At 41.5% G+C, this 26,821-nt stretch overlaps 1 protein-coding gene across 1 annotated transcript; it reads right to left on the reverse strand.

The window, feature by feature from the left end:
• Positions 1-4,233: 4,233 nt before the first annotated feature.
• On the reverse strand, positions 4,234-24,470 carry SLC10A2 (solute carrier family 10 member 2). The gene is made up of 6 exons (XM_082700289.1): positions 23,875-24,470; positions 16,860-16,978; positions 12,566-12,654; positions 11,303-11,478; positions 8,799-8,956; positions 4,234-6,472 (listed from the first exon to the last, which is right to left on the reverse strand). Exons 1-6 carry the CDS (start codon positions 24,249-24,251, stop codon positions 6,345-6,347), a joined length of 1,047 nt encoding a protein of 348 aa, XP_082556415.1. The 5' UTR covers positions 24,252-24,470; the 3' UTR covers positions 4,234-6,344.
• Positions 24,471-26,821: the final 2,351 nt, after the last annotated feature.

Here is a 26,821-nt window from a genome sequence, read left to right on the forward strand (position 1 = left end):
TAAAAGATATGGCAAATTGAATGTTATATTGCTTTTATGGAACTTGCCACCTTGTGTCCCAAGCAAAACTTACATCAAGAAACTGTCTTGATGGTTCCCTACAACCATTAGCCTTCTCTTGTCCACCATCACAGCTTCCTCAGATGCTTGTATGGGGGACTTTTTACCCACGGCATCTCCAGTTATAGTAATCACCAGGTCTAGAAGTTAGGAATGCTTACAGTTGAGACATATGGTTGTGTTTGCTTGTCTGTGTATTTTATTTCCAGAAAGGGCAATCATTCTTTAGCTTCCCCTACCATCTTTATAACACTAACCAGATTTTTATTTATTTATTTAGTTATTTATTTTTAAAAGATTTTATTTATTTATTTCACAGACAGAGATCAAGAGTAGGCAGAGAGGCAGGCAGAGAGAGAGAGGAGGAAGCAGACTCCCTGCTGAGCAGAGAGCCCAATGTGGGACTGGGATTATGACCTGAACCAAAGGCAGAGGCTTAACCCACTGAGCCACCCAGGTGCCCCCTGACCAGATTTTTAAATGTAATCCTTAGGAAGTTAAGAGAAGGTTAGAACACTAGAATTTAAAACAAACAAACAAAAAAGAAAAACAAAACAAAAAAAATCAACAAACTAGATTGCATAACCTCTAAATAATTTTTAAAACCTCTGTATACCTTGTACATTTTTAGGTGACATTTGGCATTTCTCATAATAACATTAAATAGATGCAAATTTAATTTCTGACAATAGTTACAAATACAACTTTGAAAATACTGAAAATTTTAATTAAATTGTCACATCACTTTTAAATATATCTAATGTATCTAATCTGAGCTTCATACCTCATAGGTATGATACCCATTGTCCAATTAAAAAAAAACATGGACAAGTTCTGCTTTCATATTTGGTAATTTAACATTATTTTTCTTCCTACTTGAATTTCTATTACAATTCCATCTCCACTGTAGAGTTTTATTCTAAGTAACACATTTACAAAATATTAAAAATTCCACGTATGTGGACAAATATTACCTAGTGTAGTACTGTGGTCAATAGCACAGGAAATAGAGCCAAATTTCTCAAGTTCAAACCAAGTTCTACACTTGTCACCTGTGTGATATGGAGAAAGTTCCTTAATTCTCTGTGCCTAAGTTTTATCATGTAATTTGTTCCCCTTTTTTGTTTCTCTAGGTTTAAGTGCTGATCAACCTTGTTTCACGTAAAGAGGTAGATGACAATGGAAGGACTTTTGATATCTTTCGCCCCTCAAATTTGAACTTCCTCCAAGTTAAATGCCAAAAAGTCACAGTGGTCTACCCTCAAAACACTTTTTTTTTTTTTAATGCAAGAGTTGACAACTGAGTGAGAATATTTTTCAGTTTTGCTGCAAGAAAAGAATTGAAAATACCTGTTTCTCTCAAAATGTTTCTGGAACTTGAGCTTTCAATTTCTAAGAAGTATATGAACAAGGCTTTAGTCGACTTGTCTGACAGCTCTTAGGGCCTGTTACCCTTTCACTTAGAGGCTCCAAATTTTACTTGGTGTTCTCAGAGGGTCAGGAAAAATGTAGTAAATTCCCTTGCTACATCTTGGACAATAACATTTTTAGCCAGCTTTATTAATGGTATAATTTACATGGCACAAAATGCACCAATTTAAAATGTACCGTTCTATGCATTTTGACAAGTGCTTGAAATTGTGTAACCACCACCAAAGTCGTGATTTAGAGCATTTCCATCACCCCAGATGTTCCCTTGTGCCTCTTAGAGTCAAGGCCTGCTGCAAGTTCCTGGCCCCTGAGCTTTGTCTTACTGTGCTCTACTTCTAGGAACTACATAAATACCTAAGAGTGAGTTTGCTGTTATATGGTTAGTGGATGCTCAACTTGATAAGAAACTGCAAACTGGTTTGGAAAGTGACCATACCACCTGCAAACTATGGGGGTTACTGTTTATATTCTCACCAGTACCTGCTATCTTTACTAACTTTTCATTTTAGCTATTTTATGGGTATTTAAGTAGTACCTTACTGAGGTATTGCATTTATCTAACTATTAATAATGTTGAGCATCTTTTCCTATATTCATTTGCCATGGCCACGTGCTTATTTGCTTTACAGTCATTCTTTGCCTGTTTGTTCAATTTTTTTTGCTCATTCAAAAAATTGACTTACCTTCTTATTTTGGGGTTGTTAAGAGTCTTTATATTTTCTAGGTCAATTATTTTATATATATGGTTTTTGTATTATTACATGTTTTTAATATATTTTTTTTAAACCTTGGAGCTGCAGATTTAGCTCATCTAATTTATGAAAAGCTGTCCTTCATATGTCCTAACTGGCAAAACAGGGGCTCTTGTTAAACCAATCAGCCAAATCAGACTTTTTGTCAGAAAAAAAAATCTGACTTCATTTTTTAATTCTAACTAATATATCAATATGGGTTTGGATTATCCTCAAGAGAGAGGTTTTTTGGGGTGTGTGTGTAAAACATTGGGGATGGAAATGCTAGCATGTTCGTGGAGATTTTTCTTCACTCCCACTCTAGAGTGTTTATATATTAAAATATTCCAACCCAGGTAAAAAAAAAAAATACCCTGTTCCTATTAAAAATAGAGCTTCCCTATGACCCTGCAATTGCACTACTGGGTATTTACCCCAAAGATACAGATGTAGTGAAAAGAAGGGCCATCTGTACCCCAATGTTTATAGCAGCAATGGCCACGGTCGCCAAACTGTGGAAAGAACCAAGATGCCCTTCAATGGATGAATGGATAAGGAAGATGTGGTCCATATACACTATGGAGTATTATGCCTCCATCAGAAAGGATGAATACTCAACTTTTGTAGCAACATGGACGGGACTGGAAGAGATTATGCTGAGTGAAATAAGTCAAGCAGAGAGAGAGTCAATTATCATATGGTTTTATTTATTTGTGGAGCATAACAAATAGCATGGAGGACCTGGGGAGTTAGAGAGGAGAAGGGAGTTGAGGGAAATTGGAAGGGGAGGTGAACCATGAGAGACTATGGACTCTGCAAAACAACCTGAGGGTTTTGAAGGGGCGGGGGCTGGGAAGTTGGGCCAGCCTGGCTCTGGGTATTGTGGAGGGCACGTATTGCATGGAGCGCTGGGTGTTGTGCATAAGCAATGAATTCTAGTACACTGAAAAGTAATTAAAAAACAAAACAAAACAAAAAAAATATGAAAAAAAAACTTTGTTCCTAAAGTCTTAAACAGATATGTATGTAATCAATTAAAAAGATAAGAAGCCTTTCACAGACACTATTATTTTGAATTATTCCTTTAGCTGGTGCTTGAGTCTTGTCTTTTCCCCTGGGCCTCTCCACCATAGGTAGATGAGGGGTGGCTAGAGTAGGATTTTCCTTTCAAGGGGAGAGCCCTGCCAAGAAAGGGGAGGTGGAGAGGGGGAACCTAGGGCAAGTGCAGCCCTGGGGCATCTCAAGCAGGGGAGTTTGGGGAAAGCACACATATGGAAATTGAAGAGATGGAAACTGATTCCCTATCCATGCCTGCATACCCTTGGACAATTTCAAGAACTCCCGGGAGTCGGGAGTATCCGTAACATAGTATAAAGACTCTCATGCTACACTAATGTGGTTTTTGAAGAGGCAAACACGTGAGAGGCAATGGGTTGTCAAATATTCCAAGAAAGATAAATTGTTTCCTGCTGGAAGGGAGTTAAGTTTCCTAGAGGGACAACCAGAGTGATGTCTTTGAGGAGTCAGATGAGGCTCATATCCAGAATTTCTTCAATCCAGTTGGTGAGAGATTTTAGTGCACTGCTACCATAATTGAAGTCTCTTTCTCTGTGTCTCTCTGAATACTAATGTTCTCTCTCTCGCTATATACATGTCCATATATATTCATATTCATGTTTATACATTACGCTATGGATAAAAATGTAAAATTTTCATAAAAGGTGATAGTAGTCTTATTTACCAGTCCATGTAATACTTTTATTATTATTTTAAATGGTTGTCATTGTCACACTGTTTTTAAGTCTTTGATTAATGTTCCCCCAGTATGATTTGCTTGGGGACAACCTCAATCTGTATCTGTGGGAGACCCAATTATTAGAATATTTAATTAAGAGTTTCTTTCAGGCACTTCTCAGAGAACAATCTAAGATTAGAGAAACCCCACCTTATTTATACCTCTACAATTGAAGAAATCTTGACAGTTGTCACAAAGACTCACACAGACCAAACATTACAAAAATTATTTTCATTTATTTAAGCCTTTAAAATAAAATATTCATTTAATATGATACTCGCAGAGGCAATAAAAATACATAATTTAGCCGGCTTTTCAAACTCATTTAAAAATACAGAGCTGTCATTTTACAAAGCTCAGCTATTTTTCTTCCCTTGAGCATATCAGGAAAAAAACCACAACTCACAAGATACCATTCCATGAAAGAAAGCCAAGTTTTGCCTCACATATCTGGATCCTATAGGGAGGAAAAGCCTGCTTGCTTCAGCTGCTGGCCTCCAAACCCTCGACTCTGGGTATGTTGAAATGATCATCTGAATTCACTGTGTGGCTTCAGTACACCTGCCTGTTTTCTGTTTGATGAGGAAAGCACAGGAGGTACTTGACAGACCAGTGTCTTTCTTATGCACCCTCGGAAGTGTATTCTTTGAAACTGCCTAATGGAAAATCTGTACCATGTCTCCCCTGCTGGCCTTTAATAAAAATCTTTAGTCCCTTTTAATATATTTGTCTAATGATGAAAAAAAAATATAGGAGCTTTATTCAGTTGTAAATGTGACCCTCCTATAAAAAGGCATAAGTGTTACAATTTTAAAAGCATATTCCCTCACCCTCCATTGAAAGCTCAGAGGTGATCTTCGTGTTCTTTGAATGCTGAGGAACACCAGCAGGATCTGAACTCACCTCACCCAAATGCAAAAGGCCCTTTGGAACCCAAACACTCGAAAGGAAATCTATGAGGCAGGGAAAATGTCCAAATGGAAAACAGAACTAAACCACTATGATCTGAGTTAAGAATGTGCCCGCTTTTGCTGCAGAATGAAGGAAAAGAAATTCAATTAGATCCAACACGCGGCCAGTTGTTTCCCCCTTGACACGGAACCCTGCTGCCGTTGATCAAATCCCCCCTGCTTCCTCTGGTGACACCTACTCACAGCGCGCAGACAACCCACTGGGCAGGGCCCACCCGACTTCTGGGCCCTGGGCATGTCCTCTTCTTCAAATACTGTTTAATACCCACTTCCCTCGTGGCTCCCTGGTTTCATTCTTTTTTTTTTTTTTTTTTTTGTAACATCTAACTCACCCTTATCATTTCAAGTGGGCCTTTATTATCGGTGTTTTTCCTTGCATTTCCCATCATCTCCCATGGAACTGAATGAACTCACTCACTAGAGTAGGGCTTATTTTTGCAGGATCTCTGCAGTCTTTGAGCCTCCTGGCCCCTCCCCGCTCCATGATTCTTACTGTGGGGTCTTCCCGTGAGCTGAATAGACCTGCCTCCTACAGGCAAACCTTGAAGAAGCCCCTTTCTAGGGCTTGAAGAGCTCTTTGCCAAATTTAAGACATGGGAAAGAATTCTGCTTTTCCTAAAAAAATCTAGTGGTGTCACTGGACTCCTGAGGCAGAGCAACCAATGTATAAGGTCACTGATGAGTATGGGCCAGATTCTAATTTGGTGATTGAATTCTATTTAGTAACTCTTTTCTCTTATTTTTGCTTTTGGGCAGTCCCTGGAGAAGACTGACTTTTTTTTTTTTTTTTTTTTTAATACAGGAAGTCAGGCATTTGTCCATGTTATACAACAAAGTTATATAAATAAATAGGTTACAACATTTTCAAAGTAGTAATTAATATGTCAGTGGAAGATGTTCATTTCAATCTTTTTATAATCGTAAATACTGAAGAAAATCTTGATCATTTTATAATAATAACAACAATTCATTGCATCTATATTAAGATACGAAAAGTCAGGTTATGAGATTCTGGTTAAGAATCTGTTCAGGAGTTAGGACGTTCTCAGTGTTACCAATGTCAGTTTTAGTCGGAGGTCCAAGGATATTTCTTGGGCATATTTCAAAGACAGTATATATATATGTATGTGTGTGTGTGTGTGTGTGTGTGTGTGTATATATATATATATATATACAAATATTTGTCACATTAAGGATTTGAACCACCAGTCACTCGGTACCAAAACCAGTGTATGGATTCAACTGGAATTTAAATTTTCACTTTAACTTTTTCCTGCCAAATATCCCATCAAAACCAACAAATCTTGTTAACAGAAGCATGTACTTTTGAGTTTTTCTCTTTTGTCCAGGCGGTGTCTACCTTCCATCTGGTTGAAATCCTTCATTCACCTTATGGAGCGATGACCCGGAGACCATTTCGTTGTCTTTGCTCTCTGAAAATTCTACATTATTTTTTCCATGATATTTCTTGTATGCCACATACGCTAGAAAGTAATACACAGGAGGTTAGTGGAGTTTCATAACAATTAGCTAAAAGCTTTTTTTTGGGGCAGTGATTACAATCTGTGGCTCAAAATCAGCTTGCACTTTCTGTAGGTTGCATGTTGCTTAGAGAAAGTGGAAGACGTTCTTTAGTTCCACAGCCAGCCATGGTGGGAGGGATGGTTGTATTTCCTGGCAAGGGAAGGTGAGCAGTGTATGTGTGTATACACGTGCAACGTGCCCATGAGTGGGGTGGTGGAAAGGCGTGAATCAGCCCATGTGGTTGCAATTTTGAGCCATATTTTCTATATAAGTTTTATCTGTAATAAGAGTACTATTTTTTAATCTACACAGCTGATTTTTCTTCTACTTCTCAATTAGTTCCAAAGTCAACAGAGGGAGAGAAAGTATTATTTATTGGAACTTCACACTTACAATAGGTATACTAATATTGTCTATCTCAGAGGATAATTGTGAACCTTCAAAAAAAATAAAACAGTAAGACGCCTAGTATGGCCCTGGGAGAGTAGTCACTGCTCCGGAAATGTTCCCTCTCATGATACACAGCTGAGAGAGACAAGGATCTGCTTCAGAGATCTTAATATGTCACAATCCATGTCTCCTTACTGGTCCCTTTAGCAATATATTAATTTTGAAGCCACTGAGCTATTGAGTCTATTGAACTGAGCTTGTGGTTCATTAAAATAGTCCAGCAGTTTTATTATAAATTGTTTTCAGCTGGGACTTCTTCAACACACACCACTTATTTTATTTAACCAAATTGTTTATTCTCTTCTTTCCTTCTTCCTTTCCTCCCCTTCCCCTTCCTGCCTTCTGTCCTTCCTCTCTTCCTCCCTCTGTCCCTTCCATTCCTCTCTCCCTTGTTCCAGAAAAATTAAAGCTTCTAATCCTTTTACCAGAATATGTTTCCAGGCACTGCATGTAATTAATAATGATGACTTCCTCATCTTTATTTTTACTAATAAAAATGTGGGAAAGTGTAAGACCAATACCAGTACCTCCCTGCCCATCATTCCTTTGGCTTATTTATGAGCCTCTTTTGAGTTAGTTATTCAACGAGCAAATTCACTGAATTGGTCTATCAACCAGTCTGCTTTCTCTGGCTTTCTGGTAGACATCATTAGCGAATTATTCGGAAAAATCTCAAGGTGTACCGAATTGGATGTATGTCTATCATACATGACAACAAGGTTATTAGACCATGGACTTCTGTCTCCTGTGTGAGTGATAGATCAGTGGAAAGTTTCCGAATGGACCCGGAGAGTCTTATATGAGAAGGAAAACTCTGCTTTGAGAATAGTGTTCTGGACAGTAGCACAGAGAAGAGTTAGTGCCTACGGGCAAGTGCAATACCTATTGTAGTGAAGAACAAAGCCAAACCAGACACAAACAACACTGGACCACTGGACATTCTACAGCTTAACACTGTCATTATTTGTGTCTTTCACCTTCACTATATAACCCTCCTTAAAAATCAATGAGCTTAAGGTATCAGTCTGTTTATTTAGAAAAAAAAAAAGTACAGTTTAAAAATAGAGGTTAAACATATCAGTCCCTGGAGAAGAAAATGCAAGGCAAGCTTTAACTAGGTGAAGGCAACAGGTAGCAGGTGCTAAGGACTAGAGCTGGAAACTACAGTAGAGGAAAATGAAAAACCAGGTTAGTTATCCCTAGGACTTGAAAAAAGGATGTGTTTGCTTTGACTGTTTCAATTATATGGACATTACACAGTGTAGGCACACATGAACACGCACTCATATCTATCTTCCAGTATAACTTAGCCTGATAAATATCCCTTGTATACCACTGTTTTGGATAATAGCCCATATTTACAAAGCATATCAAGATGATGATCTGGAAAAAATGCCCAGCTTGGGGTTTCTGGAAGCATGTAGAAAGACACAATAAAATTCTCCTAACAGGTTAATATGTCTCCCTAATTATTGAGAAAAAGAAAGCTGATGGAGAGAATTGACCTCTATTACTCATTATTTAAAAGTAATAACTATATAGAATATATAAATATAAAAATACATAAAATATATAAAAATTACATAAAATATATAAAAATAAATAAATACTCTTTACTAGAACCTTCTGATAAAATTGCAATCTTCTTGGGATGTCATGGTAAAATAATAGGTAGCTTTTCCCATCCTTTTTTTTTTTTTCCCACCAGAAAGGAGTTTAACTTATGACATTCACTGCCACAAAATATTATTAAAAAAAAAAAATGCCATCTTAGCTCCCTGAGGCTTTCTCAAAGAGGAACATCATCAGCAACACATGATTCGCATTACTCCTTACTTCCTAGGAATATTGCTGCGAAGGCAAGCTGGAAGATGCTGTAGATGAGTGGGAAGGTAAACACGAGGTTGAGTTCCTCCTGGGTGAAGGAGAGCTGCACGATGGTGGAGCACAGCTGAGTGTTCTGCATCCCTGTTTCCAAAGCAACTGTCCGGCACCTATGAGACACGTTAAGAGGAGTTACCCTTTTGCTGTCAGTAGTTTTTACTTGTTATTGAATAACGCTGGAAGCAGATATAATGTGGGAGCGCCTGGGTGGCTCCGTTGGTTAAGCCCACAGCTCTTGATTTCAGTTCAGGTCAGGATCTCAGGGTCGGATACTGAGCCCCGTAGAGCTCCGCGCTGGTTGTGGAGACTGCTGCAGATTCTCTCCCTCTTTCTCCGTTCCTGCCCCGCTTTCCCCTTTGCACACTTGCGTGTGTGCTCTCTCTCTCTCTCAAAAAAAGGCAGACATAATGAGAACAAGTACATATATGTGTATATATTCATACCTTCTTTGAATGTATATATTTATTCAACATGTACTTTTACTTAAACTACATAGATATATAACTTCTTAATATATATTATTGTATACTATATAAATATTCTCTCTATATACATAGATAATATCTGGCTCTAGTTACCTTTTCTTCTTTTTAAAGATTTACCCTTCCTTTTGACAGAGAGAGAGTGCGCATGAGAGTGCGCGGGAGAGAGGCAGAAGGAGAGGGAGACACGTAGACTAGCTGCAGAGCAGGAGTCCCCATGTGGGCTCAATCCTAGGACCCTGAGATCAATTACCTGAACCGAAAACAAGAGTGGGATGCTTACCCAACGGAGCCACCCAACTGTGCCCACCCTACTCACCTTTTATGGTTGTTATGATATTGAGAAAATGGATATAAAACTCTACAAAAGTTAAAAAAGCATATGCAAATAAAACCATTGTTGTTACTGTTTTCTCATTAAAAAAGATTTAAAGATAATTTTTTTTTTTTTTGTCCAGACAAACAAAGAACACTGACTTGCTTATTTAGTCCCCTGAGCAGTGGAATAGATCTATATTTGTGTCTATATATTATATATCTGTGTATATCTTTGTATCTGTATATATGTGTGTATATATATGTATATATACTTATATATAAAGACTTTATATTATGGCATAATCTTTATTAGTAGGTAATATATTCAATATAAATAAAATCACATTTTGAATAATACATATACATTTAAAGCAGACATTTAAAAATTAAAAATACAGATATGAAAAGAGCAGGATCATTTATATTAGTGTTCCATAAATTCAAAGTGGGCTCATTTCACTCTTTTCGATTATGCCCTTGGTAACTGTGCAGAGCACAGAGCAGGAGCTGAGAAAACACTCAAGATAGAGTATTTGTTAGAGTTCTTTCAATTTTAAGTTGGTATTGTTTTTCTGACTAAATCTTGACTAAAAAAAAAAAAAAAAAAAAAGTCTGCCAGGTAGATGTTATTGCCCCATTGTGCAGATGAGAAAAGTCAGAGGAAGAGTGAATGCCTGTCCTGAGGTCCCAAGGTCAGTAAGTGGTAGGCCCAGGTCGGCTTGATGACATATATGTAACACTCTCCACTACCCAGTCCTGCGCATCTCCTAGCCTCATACATGCCCTGACGCTGACACCTGCTTTTTTTTCTGCCCATGGAGTCAGACGGGCTGGTAGGAGAAGAAAGGTTTCTACTTGGGACCAGACTCATACATGCTAACCCCAGTTCTAACATCAGTGCCTTGGGATGGTGAGTCCATCCTGCCGCTGGCTGGAGGAGCCCTTGTGAGTGACAAGGCCAGCCTGAGTGCTTTTGCTGAAGTTACTCTGTTTGGAAAACAAGAGTGTGAGTCACTGAAGGGGTCAATCTTCATTGTGTGGGGAATGGTCCCCAAGCATTTGAGCAACAGAGAGGCTGTCAGTATTTTCTTTCTGGGGGGCTTATATAATTTAGAAATGAATGAGTCTATATCATGACATAGTCGGAAATGGGGTGAATGTTATTGAGGGTGAAAAATTTCAAATTTTTAGCAGTATTTACAGCTGTTATGGGTTGAATTGTTTCCTTCCCAATGGATATGCTGAAGTCCTAATGCCCAGGACCTCAGAATGTGGACTTATTTGGAAATATAGTTATCACAGATATGCTTAGTTAAGGTAAAGTAATGAGGGTGGGCCCTAATCCAGTATGACTGGTGTCCTTATCATAAGGGGACATTTGAATACAGAAAAATTCATAGAAGAAAGACAATGTGAAAGCAGCCATCTATAAGCTATGGAGACAGGCCTGGGACAGATTTCCCCTCACAGCCTTCAGAAGGAACCATCCCTCTGGCTTGCTGATCTTTGGACTTCTGACCTCCAATACCAAGTGAAAGTAGACTTCTGTTGTTTAAACCACCCTGTCTGGGGTACTTCCTTACAGCAGCCCCAACAAATGCATACTACAACTCTTACAGAAGAAAATTTCCAGTCTGATTTACCAAAACACCATACCTGTGCCAGGGTTGACCAGATACTCTAGCCAGTAAAAACCCTAGAGAGTATCCGGCCAAAGGAAATAGCGTTCCTATGATCCACAGTTTGGGAGCGATGATCCAGGCACTCTGGTATAGGATTCCTCCAACGACAGCTATGAGCACAATAAGGATTGCGCCTGTGATGGACCCGATCTGGAAGTAAGACACAAGCAGACCCAACAGCTGAGACAGTGAAGTCACTGTGCAGTGTATTCCCCTCCTGATGACTGTGGTCAGCTCACCAGAAACTGCGGTGTTTGTCCTATGTTCTCATTTTTTAGAAAATATCAAGACCTCTAATGTCCATGCTCCATTAGCCTGAAGAAGACGTTCTAGCTTGGAAATGATCCTTGTTGGAGAGGAAGAAAGCCAAGTCAGCAAGAACTGGAAGACCTGGCCTCCAGATTCAACTCCTCCTGCTCTCCTTCCTTTGGTAAGTCATACAACTTCTACTAGTCCTGCTTTCTTCATCTGTAGCTGAAGATAAAATGTTGCCCTAGATACTTTACATGATGATGATAGTGAGACAAAGGATGTAAAACTCTACGAAACTTAAAAGAGCATATGCAAACAAACTACTGTTATTACTGTTTTCGCCTTTTCATATTAAAAAAAAATTTGAGATTATAATTTTTTTATTTTTTTGGTCTAGAGGAACAAAGAACACTGGCTAGCTTATTTTGTCTCCTGATCAATGGGATATATGTATGCCTGCATCTACATCTATCTATACCTTTATCTGTATTAGTATCTGGATATTTATATCCTCTGTGTCTTTATCTTATCCATCTCACCTAGGTAGAATACAGCAGGTGAAGGGGAATGCATGGTTACTGATTACTAATGGGTACTAACATCTACCAGTTGCCAGGTGCTGAACTGGCCATATGGATTCAGAGATAAGAAACAGATGATCTATTTTCAAACAGCTTTCTTGGTCTATTTTATAATACAGAACCACAGAACAGAGATCAGAGCCAAGTGCCATGCGAGTACAAGGTAGAGTAAAATCAGGAGGCAGTATTTGAGTTGAGTATCTCAAAGTGGGCATAGAATTCTGCCCTGTAGTGGGATCAGGAAAGGCATTCTAGAAGAGTGGATGGCATATCTAACAACATCAAGTCCCCCTAGATGGAGGATTTTAATATGATGAGAAAACTGATTTAGAATTCACCAGAACCAATTTGGAATTCACAATGTGGAGCATTTCATTTTTCAACCTATGGCATGGAGCACTTACCTTAAGTATGATCTTGGCTTTATGGGGCCATTTGTGATTAACAAATATTCCAATGGAAACAGGAACAACAAGAGCGACCAAAGATGTACCTAAATATGACAGAGGAGACATTTCATCAGCAGAACACAGAGCACAGGACAGAGGAAAAGAAAAGAGTAGCTGCTTGAAGAAAGCTTGGTTGGTCTCCCTTCTTGAACACCCAAAACAGACTCAAGCAAAACAACAATAAACTCTCCGTCTTTACCCACTTCAGTAAATAATTTCATACTGCCGATACAGCCTTGATAATAGGGATGGTATAAATCCTTTTTGGTGCTCTTTATACTGATACTTTTTTAGTTTCAATTTATTGGAATCTTGGCTTCTTTGCTCTTTGGATCTTTATATCCTAGGAAAAATACCTCTTTAAACTTTGTGTATATGTTGATGTTTGTGGGGTACACACAGATATTATACATCTCCCTGTTACTTCCCCATAGTAGAGATAAAACAAAAAGTTCAAAATTCTCCAGGCATTCCATGGGCTAATGACTTCTGGCTCAGACTCAGCTCGGTTATTCAAATCTACGGCAGAGAGGTGAGAGAAGAGGTTGAAAAAGCGTGCTTTAAATTTTCTGTGAGATAATATATTTGGCGACCTCTCAAGTAATTATAATTCTTTGCAGGAACGTGCTCACCCAGCCAGATAAAAGAGTCGTACTTCAATTTCTCTGTGTTAGATTTACTGCTGTTCCCATGCCATGTGGTTTGTTCCTCCATGTTACTTAACACTCATTGGTCCAATCACTGCTTTTATATAATATAGTACCAACAACTTCGAACTTCTGATGGGCTGTTTCTTTTTCAAATATCCTTTTAAAGCAGTAGGGGAAAGTGGAATGGAATAACGAAATTTCGAAAGTGGTTTTTACTTAGCATTGGAGTAGATTCAATGAGGATTCGAAAATGGATTCTAGATTGCAGGGCTGTAAATATGAATTTAAAATGAACACAACAGTGATGAAAACATAATTTCTTTGTAGCGTTCTGGTCTTCCTGGCAATACAAAGGTCAGCAGTTACTTTTTCCCAGAAATTACTCAAAGGGATCAAGGCATGGCCAGGAGTACCTGCGGCAGGAAAAAGGAAGATGGGGGAACACATGGGGAGAAAATGGTGGAACACAGGATATGGAACAGTTGTTGGTACATAGGCTGGTGAGAGCTCCCAGAAAAATCCCCTTTGGGAGGAAGGAGACTTCTTCCCTGGGGTGTCCAGACTATTCTCTAAATTGTGTGAAGTTTGTAGGCCTTAAATTACAACCATCTTGATATGCATTGCTTGTAGTGTGGTAACTTAAATTGGTGCAAATGCTGTGCTTGGAATGTCAGTGTGGTTAGGTTTGGGTACTGTGTACTTTAAATGTGTTGGCTCTGTGCGGGGAACGACCCTCTCCTCCTGCCTCACCATGGTCGGGCCCCTCATGCTGAGCCTTTATCTCCTCCCTGAGGCTATAGGATCTCCAGCCTAAGGCTATAGGATAAGCCTGCAAGCAGGACCACCTGCCCAAATCGTGTTTCCTCTCCTCAACAAAGGAGGCCAGAGACAGTTTTTCCGGGACTAGAAGTGGACCAGAAAAGACATTCTTTGCCCTTCCTTGCGCTTGGAGTGTGCGGCTCCCACCTGAAGAGGTGGGTTGGTGTGACTCTTGACTCCCCAGTGGGGTAAAGATTCTCTTTCTTTCTCAGGGCTGTTTTCCCTCTTCTTTAAGTGCCTGCACACCGCCCCCCACCCCCGGGCCCGTGTCAAAAAGGCCTGTCCAGTTCCACCGGAAACCACGGCTGGTGGTTGCACCACCTGAACCATAACTCAGCCTTGATTGAGTTTACAGAGCACATATAGGAGGAAGGAAAGGTGGATAAAAGCGAGAGGCGGACAGGCATAGTGGGGTCGTGGAGCCAGGTTGGCTCAGAGTGGAACCCTACAGGCCGTGGGGAGGGTGCAAACCGCCCAGCCCCTCTGCGCTCTGATTTCCCCCATTTGTGAAGTGGGCAGAGTTATGTCTAGCTTCTGCTGCTGCTGGGGGAATTAGGTGATGAGGCAGGTGCACAGTGCACGGCGCTGGACACCGTCCAAGAGACCGCGGAGGGGGAGGCAGGAATGGCAACCGGTGGCAGCTCTTTTCAGCGGCGCCAACTGTGGGGCTGCCCTCCTCCACCTCCACGCACCCATAGGAGAGCTTAGCGAGGGTGTTTTCCCTTCAGAGCGAGTGGGCATCGTGGGGGGCCTGGGTTTGGGGTCCTGCCCACAGAGAGCATGCGCAGCCCAGGGGCACTTCCAGCTCCTTGCTCATCTGGGACAAATGAAACCTTTACCCTGGGCCTTAGCTCCCTTCTCTAGAGTGTTGAGAACAACTTGTGAAGTAATCGGGTTGCTTGTTTTCTTAAAGGTCTAGACAAACCAATAGCAGGAAGGTTAAATTGGAAAGCAAGCCTGGACAAAATGGTGAATAAGCAGAGTTAATATTTTTGTTTCTTCAAATTCATCATCATCACTATTATTATTTTAATATTTTCCTCTTCTTTTCTTTTTTTTCCTATTTTCTTTTCTTTTTGTTCTGACCTCTTCTCTGATGACTTTTACCTCCACTGAGGTGCTAATTACTCTTTCTTATGTTTTCGTCCTTTCAAAATTTATTCACATTAAAGGGTGTGGTATAAGTCATTCATACTATAGTTCAAATTATTCAATATTACCCTGGAATGTTTTCCAGATGGGAATGGAAATCTAGAGGAGAATATTTTAAAGCTTAAAGTATTTTTAAAAAGATTTTATTTATTTATTTGGCACAGAGAGACACATATTTATATATTTGACAGAGGGAAACAGTGAGAGAGGGAACATGAGAGGGGGAATGGAAGAGGGAGAAGCAGGCTTCGCACTGAGCAGACCCTGGGATCATGACCCCAGCCGAAGGCAGACACTTAACTACTGAGACACCCCGTTACCCCAAGCTTAAAGTATTTTTTAAAACAATAAGTAATACAGAATTAAGGTCCTTACTCAGCAGACAGGTTCTTTGGGAGACCTACAATGTACACCATGGAAACAGTCTACATTGTTTGAGTTGAAGGAAGATGCCCTCCTGGGGGGTGGACTGAGAGTTAAGGAGCATGAGGCCTAGGAGGTGACTGATTCTGCAGGGTCACCCTAAAACCTGTTTGTGGGTGATTATATCTGGTATGATGGAGTTGCCCAGGTCAGTAAAAGGACCTTGTGCAGAGAAATCCCATACTGAGGAAGATATGCCAATACAGGTCGTCCCTGATTAGCATTTTCAAAGTTTGCTCAAATTCAGTTGTGTAGGCCCCAATCCCATTTTTATCATGGAAACAATCTTTTGTAGAAACAAAGGATTTTCGACACAGCTGTCCAGCTTCCCATGCCAACAGGAATTCCTTTACAAACATCCTTCTGAGTCGTGACTTAGCTTCGTTTACACGAAGCTCTCTTCAGTGAACACCCACACCTCCCGAGGCGGCCGGTCAGCTGAATAATGGCTGCGCAGTGTGCCGCGTACCTGGCGATATGTACGATCTCACCTGTGTCTCATCTTTTATGACTATAGCTCTGTGAGAAATGCCTAGTTTGGGAGGGCTGGGAAGTAGTTCATCTTACCCTGAATCCCATGTTACACAAATGACTTAATTTCCCACTGTCATCCGCTGTCCCAGAAACAGAACAACAGCCCCTTTGAGGTGGGGGTAAACATCTGGGAGCAACATGAGTGGAGACAGGGTCATGACTAGCAGACTTGACTCCTGCGCTATGGTAAACGCCAGTCACCTTTCCCTCTTCACAGTGGCTCACAGTCAAGTGTGATCTACAGTATGTCTCATCTGGTAGTTTCCAAGTGCCACACTCATAATTGCTTACTAGGTGCCCTAATTTCAAATCATTGGTAGATTTTTTTTTTTTTTAAATATTTCTTCGATCTGAATGTCTGGGAGCAAACTCATGTTCCCACGAGCTAATTGTACTATGGGTTACATAAAGGACAGAGCCTCTTGTGTCCCAGCCATCTTGGCTTCCTGAGGTCCAGACAGCGAAGTCTTCAGTCAGCCCCTCTACCTGATGATTTCGATGGAGGAAAAGCAAGTTTTCCTGTGGGGTCAAGGTTTGGCGTTGGATTCTGCCAACTTGCATTGAAATGCGGCATGAGTTGTAATGAAATCGCAATAGGGCTGGTGCAAGCTGGGGCTGAGCCTGGCCTGAAGATAAACGGAATAGGAAGGGGATATTCATGACTTACTTACCTATGTTATTAAAGGGAATGACGATCGTCCCAGAGTTGACCCACATTTTGGTATAGATAAAGAGGCACAGCGGCATCATTCCCAGGGCAAGCAGCGTGGAGCATGTGGTCATGCTGATGCTGAAAGGAAATGGGCAGGTTGATTCGTCCACCTGGGCTTTCTACGGCGAGAGCTTGCTTCATGGTGCAATTTGGGATTAGGAAGTCCCACAAAAGATGCTCCGACAGCAGCAGCATCCAGGCTGATGGATGGACACAGACATGCGCCCATCTCTGTGCAGGTCCCAGCCTTGGGTAAAATGCTGAGATCTGGATTTGTTTTTCTAGTTTGTCTTGGGTCATTCCTCCCTCCCCATGGGTTCTCAAGGATCAGAGAAGATAGCTAATGGCTGCTTTAATTTATTATTTAGAAAGGTGCAAAGTGCTTGGACACTCCACCGTTTGGACTTTCCGCCAGAGAAGAGCAAACACATCTATACCAGCCAAGACTTTAGGGGCTTTGCTGTGTTTGCCTGAACTGAGACGAGTTGGGTCTCCCTGGACCTTTGGAGGAGAACACATACCCAAGAGAGGGAGCCTCGGTGTCTTTTTTGAAAGCAGACAGATTATTTTCCCAATGCCTGTGACCTGAGAAAGAAAGAGGAACTGAGCAGGCAGGGGAGGCCTGGATTCTATTTTCCACTAAGAAATTTACCAAACGTGTGTCCAGAAGAACCAGGGTTTGGTACTGTTCCTCCTGAGAGCATCTGGGTCTCAGTGAGTGGACCTGGCTGGGTAAGCGGACTTTGGCTTTTGACATGGAAGAATACGTGGAATGGGGGCTATTTTCAGCAACGTGACAGTGGACGGAAGAGAGGTGTTTGGGTAGTGGGTCTTCCTGGTCCCGTCTAAGGGCCATGAGCCCAGAGGCACATTCTCTTCCTGGGATACTGAGCTGTTAAATGTCTGGGCCGACATTAAAGCCAGACACTCTGGGTTGGAAGCAGGCGTGGCCACTTACTACACTCTATTCTTTGGGTAATTTACTTGACTTCCTTTTGCCAGCTGCCTTATCTGTGAAATGAAGATAAAATTGTCGCCACCTCATAGGCTGTGAGGACTAATGACCCAATGAGTCCAGTACTTAGAGTAAGGCAAGGCTTTTATTAAAATTCAGTTACTGTGTAGCCATCCAGCCATTGTGTGTATGCATGTGTGTGTGTGTGTGTGGGGTGGGGGGTTCTGGCATAATACAGAATCAGGAAACTAAAGAAATTTTTCTGAAAGTTCTTTCTCCAAAAGTTGTAGCATTGGAGACTATCGGTATAGTAATTTCTTAAAGATATTATATGTGGACTTGAAGGAAAATGTGAAATTATTTTTATCACCTGTGCCCTCCCATTCCCCTGCCCCCCACAAACACCAACAACCACACTACACAAGTGTTAAAGGAAACAGCTGGAGGTAAGGAATTTCATTTTAACGTATGAAACAGTTTTGGCATGAAAATAAGCGTTGTGGCAATAATGTTTATCGGGGCTTAACTTTCTTAATAACCATTAAAAAAAACTGTAGATGATCTCACTTAAAATGTGTTTAAAGATTTTAGGAAAAAAAAGTACTAGTCTTAGTGCAGCTAAAATAATATAACACCAACCAATGCTAGGGATACACGTAAAACATTTCCAAGAAGTTCCATCTATTTATGGTGACAGGTTAACTTAATTGAGATACAAAAAAGGGACGCTAAGGCAGAATCCAAAACCAGAACAATACTTTTCAGGAACAGTCCTACTTATAATTAAAATACTGGAGTTTATAAACTCTCTCCCTTCCTTTGACATTATCTTTTTTATTTTTATTTACTTATTTTTTAAAGATTTTGTTTGTGACAGAGAGACACAGCAAGACAGAGAACACAAGCAGGGGTAGTGAGAGAGGGAGAAGCAGGCTTCCCGGGGTGCAGGAAGCCTGAAGCAGGCTCGATCCCAGGATCCTGGGATCATGACCTGAGTCAAAGGCAGATGCTTTACGACTGAGCCACCTAAGAGCCCTCTTTTTTATCGTTTATTTAAAAACCAAATTAGAATGGATTTAAGGTTAGGGCCATGATGACATCCCTTTTATCTCAGAGTCTAGTGTACTTTCCAGAGTGAAGAGGACAGGGGAGGGGTGCACGAAAGAAAGTGTTTTCTACCGGGATCAGAGAGCAAAAAGGGGGCCAAGAGTTTTTTTTGTTTTAAACTATGAGAACAGCATTTCAAAGGCAGTCTGTTTCTTTCTTTGTTTTTTTCTTTCAAATTTCTGTGGGAAAGCTTCAATTTTGAATTATTGCTAAGACAACTTATGAAGTTGTATCATGGTTTTGAGTTTAGCAAGAATAGTTTCTTTTTTTTAATTAATTTATTCTTTTTAAAAAAGATTTTATTTATTTATTTGACAGAGAGAGATCACAAGTAGGCAGAGAGGCAGGCAGAGAGAGAAGAAGCAGGCCCCCTGCAGAGCAGAGAGCCCGATGCGGGACTCGATCCCAGGACCCTGAGATCATGACCTGAGCTGAAGGCAGCGGCTTAATCCACTGAGCCACCCAGGTGCCCTAGCAAGAATAGTTTCTTAAAGAACATGAGGAAGGACAAGTCAACAGTTGGCGAACGGAATGGTCTAGCTTTGGTGGGCCACCTTGACGGTGAGGCATTGCAGAGGTACAGGAGACTAGATGGCCCAGAAGTTGATGCCATTTAAACTAATATGAGAACAATATCAAGCCACTCAAAATGAGATGAAAAACAATTTAAAGGTAATAGTTTTAGGGAGCAATATAGGGGAATAGATTAGCAAAAGAAAAAAATCATCTTACTTGAATGGAATCTGAAGTTTTATAAGAAGCATAGGTGTCTACATAGAAATACTACCATGAATTTTTATTGGAATGAGGAAAAACATAAGAAAAGCAAAAATATCTCTTGTCTTTAATTTTTGGGTTTAGCTCTATTAAAGGTTTTCTTTTTAGAAATAAAAACAATAAATGAGAACTCAGTAAGTGTTGAGGAATTTGGTGATGTTAGTGATGAGGAAAGCCAAGACTGTTATCATATTTGAAGTGAAACACCAAATTTGAAAAATCAAAGTGTATACAGATAGTGCTAGAAATTGGGGATGTGGTAAGTGATAGAAACAATGTTGAACAGAGGTTAAGAGTCTGGGTAGGGATAACTGGATAAGTCTGGATCCAAATTATAATTTTGACATGTACTGCCTTTGTGACTTTGGTGAAGGTTATGAGCCTTAATTTTATCATCTGTCAAGGGCAGAAAATCATAGTATTATCTCAAGAGGATTGTCTTGAGAGTTGAGTACACCAATGTGTATGGAATACTGGTACTGTGCATGACTCCTAACAGTGCCTGGTCAATGCTGGCTAGTAAAATAAAAATAAATGCTACATGAGAGAAATAAAGTTTGGTTATCAGGAAAAACAGAAAAAGTCAAATACTGTTAGGTTAGCTCAGAGTAGAGAGGAGCTGGACATCTATGTGGTCTCAATGGGAGAGATTGCTTCACATTTATGATAAGCCAGAAATGTGGCTCATCTTGATCTTGAACAACTGAATTAACCATGAAAACTGATCTGGAAGATGAAAAAATGCAACAGTCTTTAGTCAGAGAACAAAGGACGTGGAAGAAAAATCTAGAAAGTATTAATATTAGAAAATAGCTAAAGGGAGTGTAGCTAACAGATGGCAGTCAAGGAATTGGGGGCAGTGGAGGAAAGGACGCATGAGCAGGGATTCTACAGAGATGAAGTCAAAAAAGGGAAAATAGAGGAAAAAGTCCTTGCATGGTGTGGCTGAGGTCATTGCTCAGAAAGGAGGCTGGAAAATGGGGGATCTCTGGGAAGACAGCAGGCACAAAGGAGACAGATGTCTCTGTGTCCCCTGAACTCTGGGTCCTGCCCCCAGCAGATTCACCTGAAAATGTCACCTTCATTTCTCCCAGAAACATTTTGCGCATAGGATACCCATAGCCCAGCTAGAACTGGTAAAAATACCTGTACGCTAATGAGATTCTTGCAACAATTTTCTAGGCTGGAGAGATCTGAGAAGGAGCTGAAATATCACTTGCTCTACTTCAATGAGCGTGGTCCATAATTTCGTTAGGGATGGCCGTCTGCTTTTGCTGTTGTTGTGTTGTTGATGTTTATTCTTTTTCACTACAGGTTGCAAAATGTAATGGCGTCCTAGGTTCAGATGAGGAGGGATGAGGAGGAGAGGAGGAGACAAGGGTGTGAAGGGGGGACAGTGGGGACAGGGGATGGGAGTGGGAGTGAGAGGGGGCAACGGGGGGAGGGGCGATGGACTTAGGAGTGGGAGGGGGGAACAGGAGGCTCTGGGGGAGATGATTTGGTTTCATCCCCCAGAAACCACAACCAGGAAAGTTGCTATAGATGGAGTAGTTTTGTGGCACTGTGTGGTATCTGTCCGAGCAACTAGGAGGCAGTACAGATACCTGTTGGTCTCAACAATCCTATCTTGGTCGCCATTGCCGGAGTTCCCAGTTTAAGTGGAGAAGGTGAAGTTCTCAGAGGACAGAATCGACTCCAAAAGAATGGAAGGTGTTGGAAAACTGTTTCCCAATTGCTGAGGTGATAATCTCTTAATTTGCTTTAAAGAAATATTTGAACGGCTTTTCCTTTAACATGTATGATGCATAAGGTCATCATCTTACGTAGTGGCATGATTGAACTCCTTTCAAAGATCATGAGCCGTCATGATAGGCATCATGATGTGCTCTGCTAAAATATAGCAATGTCCTCCGGATGGTTGTGTTTATAGAGCCGCTGGGCTCTAGATGAAGTGATGCAGAGGCTCCTGTGTCTTGTGAGTTGTCTTCATCACTTTGCAGGCATTTTTTGGTCTTCTCTCTGGAGGTCAGGCTTTCTGGGTCACTTGCTGCTGTGGGACATAGGCCTTCCCCTCTGGTGCCTCGTTCCCTGCTCCCACCTCTTATTTTCACTTATTTCACTTATTTCAGTGCTGGGAAATAGCATGATAGAGCTCTAGGACTAGGGGATGAAGAAGGTCCTGTGTAAGGAACATTTGTCAGATTAAGCTGGATTTATTTTGGCTGTGTAGAGTCTTTTCCTGGGTCTTGTTTGAGTTCTGGATAGGTCGAGTTGCCGGCAAGGTGACTGCTGGCCTGGAGAGCCATTGGTGTTATTATGTTATTGCAAGACAAGGGGGTTCTGTGGAGTACACATTTTCTAGAACGAAAATTAAAAATTCCAATGTCGTATGTCCCATTCAGGGATAATTCTGACTTGTTGCACCTTTCGTATACACTGATTCAGCTGGACGTTTTCTCCCAAGGTTTCATATTCTACTTTGGTTGGGTTTTTTGAAAAACATATTTTTATTTTTTTGAGGAGTTGTTATATAAGGTAGGTAGGATTACATAATCATCTGTTTCAAGACCAGTAAGATTTCCTTAAGACCACAGAAAAGTGTAAGTTGGAGCTTTTAGATTAGGTCCCTATAGTTGTAGCCTGCAGAAAGAAATCTGTTTCAACAGCCAAATAACCCAGCATCGTGCATACTTTCCCATCTTACAAAAACGATTACACGTGTGGCATTATCCTGAGGTAGAAGACTCTCTCATTTTGCTCAAGAGTTACAAATATTATGGAAAAGTTGGTCAGCGGGTGTCAAAGTCCCATATTCAATTCAGCTCACTCGCTGTCGTGGGTGCTGGCTTTGAGACTTGAAGAACAATTTCAGAACAAACTAAGGTGAAGTCTAAAAGGACCGTATTGCTATGTGGTGGTTCACAGATTAACTAAACCTGAACAGTTGCTATCCTTTGTTCTTTACAGGACTTCCTTAGGGGGGGAAAAAAAAATCTCTTGCAAGGAGGATATGGTATTTCCTTAAGTGAAAAATACGTGAAGTGCAGACACATCGTTTGTGTGGCTTTTCTGAAGCGTTGGGAGGATCAGCCCCAGCTGGGATGAGACGGAAGCTCCCAGTTGCTCAGTAGGCACCGCATTAACATGGAATACCGTTGTACACTTTGCAGCGGTTACATTTCTATACTTTAAGCTTCTCTCTTCTGAGTAGAGTAGCTGGTGATTAACAGAGCTGATTACCTACCATATAGTATTTAATAAGCACTCGTTACATTAACTCCTGGCTGCTTTGCATACCTTTCCCAGGAAATGAGGAATTGTCAGGGAAGGAAAAAGACATTTCTCTATTCAACTTAAAGCACTAACTTTCTTGGTCTCATCACATTAATGCTTCGTCTTACTTCCATTAGTTTTTTTTTTTTTTTTTTCCTCAGTGCTAGTTCAGACTGGCACGGGAAGAATTGGGCAAACATTGCAATTTAGATTACTCTGTGAGAAGCAGAGAAACCATTTTCTGTCTATTTTATAGTAAGGTAAGCATAATTAAAAAAAAAAGGTGCTGTAGGTTTTTTTTTTCCTTCTTTCTTTTCTTTCTTTAAATGCCAGCAGAATGAGGCAAATGTACAAATTCTTCCTTAGGCTTTATACCAGGAAAACACTTCTTCAAAGATCTGGCTTGATTTGTGGAGTTGACCATTATCTCAGCACAGATTCTACTGTTTAATGAACAATTTGATTTCATGATTGCGCTCAGAAGCTTCTTATCACCACAGAGAAAAGCTGTTTTGTTTTGTTTTGCTGGTACCAACAAGGAAAACTTTTTCAGGTACACGTGTGGCTCAGAAAGAATCTCTTTTTTGAAAACCTCTGGATCGTTTCCCAAAGATAAACAGCAGTTATCCAAATGCCTGTGGGCTGAGTTAGATTAAAAAGCACAAGTACAAAGTATAACCCCCAAATTCCAACAGCTAAGCAGTTGTACAGGAAGGCGAGCGAATCCATTTAGTCTCTTCTGCTTAATTCCTCAGTTGTACCCTAGATCAGTGGCCGATCAGACGGACATCCCAGTGACATAGGCTTCTGAAAAGATTAATTCATAATATGATCGCAGTATGCAGAGCTTTAGATATCTTACCTCAAGTCCATGTCGCCATCAACCCAATAGGCCAAGATATTGGAGGCGGTTCCTCCGGGACAGCATCCCATGATGAGTACCACCACGGCTTGGAGAGGGAGGATGTCGAAGGCCACTGATAGGATGAATCCTGTGAGGGGCATGATTCCAAACTGACAGAGGAAGCCGACACAGATGCCCCACGGCCGCTTTATGTGTCCTAGGAATTTCTTGATTTCCACGTTACATCCCATGGAGAACATCACCATAGCCAAAAGGACGGTCAAGACAGTACTCAGTACCACACTGAGAATGTCATTGAAGTTTTTCTTAGTTACCACACAGGACGTGCCATTGCACACAGTTGCACTGGCCGGACAGCCCGTTGAATTATTCATTGCTGGATTTGCTGCTCAGATGGTCACAGAAGTCCGCAGAGGCCCGCAGAAGCCCGCAGAAGCACCAATCTTCTGCTTCTCACTAGATAAATAATGCCTAATCCAAGCACATCAAACTTTTAAACCCTTCTTAAACATGTGTCACTTGGTTTTCTCTTTCAGAAGCCACCTGGGAGAGGCAATAAAAAACAATAAATGCTAGCATGTCAGTTTTCAGAGGTAACATTACGACACAGCACAGGTTATGAATCATACAGTTCCTGCCAAATCATTGGTCCGGTTGGAGAATTGTAATTAATCATTTATTGGCATGATAATGAACCACGCCGTAGAAAAAAAGCAGTGTTAATGTTTAATGCTGGGAAGGTTTGTTGAATAATGTCAGTTAAGTGACACTGAGAAACCACTCAGGAAATGACAGAACATTGGAGGGTTAAGCCAGTACCTTGTTCACTCACCATTCTTTGAATGGGGGGTGGCGCTGGGTCTTGAAAAGTCGAGTGTCCTATGCCAAGTTAAATTGCAAATTAGTGTCAGGCTCTGAATTGGGACCCAGACCTCCAGTTTCCACCCCGAAATCGTCTTCCTACCGTATCAATCAGTCTGCTCCTACTGGTCTATAGTGTTCATAAAGTATATGTAAGTTTGAGAAACACGTAGGGTCTTGGAGCAAACCTATGGTAGAGGAACATGCAGGAGCGTAGAATGTTTTCTGTCTTGTGTGGTGGGGAGGGGGCTGACTAGTGGAGTCACCCTCAATTACACAAGCGATTATGTGTGTGTCGTCATGGTAACAGAGTGCTGTTTGAGATAGAGACAATACAATTATTTAGAGGGATGAACCTCAGAGGATTAGGTCAGAGTGACAGGAGCTCTTTGTGCTTGGAGTCAGGAATTGAAATCAGATTTTTTATTTGTGGTGGGGGCAGTGGTTGGAGGTTCCAAGGGAGGTTGATTTTTGTAAATGTCCAATAGTAAACCTCATTGTAGGCAGAAAACTGTACTCGGTATGTAAAGAAGATTAAAAAAAAAAAGGTAGAGGAGAGATTGTTCTTGTTCTCAGGAGTTATAATCCAATTATTCAGCCAAGATGCAGTGTAAGAATAAAACCGAATATTTCAATCAGGATTCTCAGTTTATAGGACGAATTCTAATTGGTTTACATTAATCATGTTAAATCAAGTAGGATGAGCGTGCCCGTTTTACAGATGAGGACTTGAGGGTCAGGAAATGAAGTGCTTTAGTCAATGTCCCCCAGCTGACAGCCGGACCCTGCGAAACTCAGTCTGGCTTGGTGAAAATTAGGAGAAGTACCTGAGAACCCAACTTCTCAAAACACATGAATCGTCCAGGGATCTTGTTACACTGCAGATTCTGATTCTGGAAGCCTATGGTGGACCCCAGCATGCCTGCATTTCCAGCATGCTCAGAGCTGATGGTAGTGATGCCGATCGAGGGGACCACACCGTGCGTATCAAGGCCATAGCACACTGACGTCAGGGTGACGACCATGGCATTGAAGCTGGTGGAAACTGAGCTTCCTGGTTACAACTGAGAACAGCATTTACAGAGCAACTCAATATGGGGAATTACCTTTTTCGTACTGTGAGTAAACGGGGGCAGTGGGCACCAAGCCGAGGAGTCAGCTGTGTCCGAGGTCTCCCCTCCCCACTCCCTCACCCCCAGCCCGGCCCAGTGCTGGGGGCCTAGAGATGCTGTCCCTTTAATCTGGGATTGTGCTACTGGGAAGACGTCGTGCAATGTCCCTAAGGGGTGACAGGGATTGGCCCTCATTGCTGGTGCAGCTCCTGTCCCAGGAGAGCCCCCCTTCAGCTGTCATGCTTCACGGCTGCCTTTGCTGGCATGGGAGGGCTGCCGTGAGCTCTGTCCGACTTCATGCCAGTTCCTGGGAAATCCTCTCGTCCCTGTCATTACCCTTTCTGCTCCCACAACGAAATGATTAGCTAGATAATTCCCATAAGGACTCCCATGCCACTCCCACACGTGGAATGACTTGGCCCTGGCCTGCCAGGCCCCGGCAAGCATCTTCTGGGACTGACCTCTGACCCACGTTCTGGTGAACGCGTTCCCTCTGTGGCTGCACCCTGGCACCTGTCAGTCCTGGCTCTTCCCACGAAGCCCATGTGAGGCCGTGTGCACTGACGGGCTTTCAAAGCAGCTGCCCTGCTTTAACCTCAACCATCACTTGAAAGTCAGAGAGCTAGCTTAGGACCTGCCCGCCAATGGCTGCTTTCACTTCCCCGGGTCTGGCCTGCTAGGGGAAGGCAAGGCTTTTGGATTGGCCGGTGATTTGGCTGGCTTGGTCCCTGGGTGGCCTTCCTGTTCCGGACCCTGCTTCCTGCTGGCTGCCAGGTGAAATCTGTACTTAGCCTTTTGTCCACACTGCTGGAAGCCGAGGAGAGAAAGTGAAGAGCGGAGAAAGCAGGTTCAGAACAAAGCTGTTCTCAAATTTCAGACGACTTGCTAAGGAGATTTGAGGCTCCCAGGGGCAGAACGCTTTGCATATAGACAACTTGCAAATGAGCAGTCTGTTTGACTAGACAGAATGC

Source organism: Mustela nivalis (assembly GCF_964662115.1).
Source record: "Mustela nivalis genome assembly, chromosome: 15".
NCBI classification, from domain to species: domain Eukaryota; kingdom Metazoa; phylum Chordata; class Mammalia; order Carnivora; family Mustelidae; genus Mustela; species Mustela nivalis.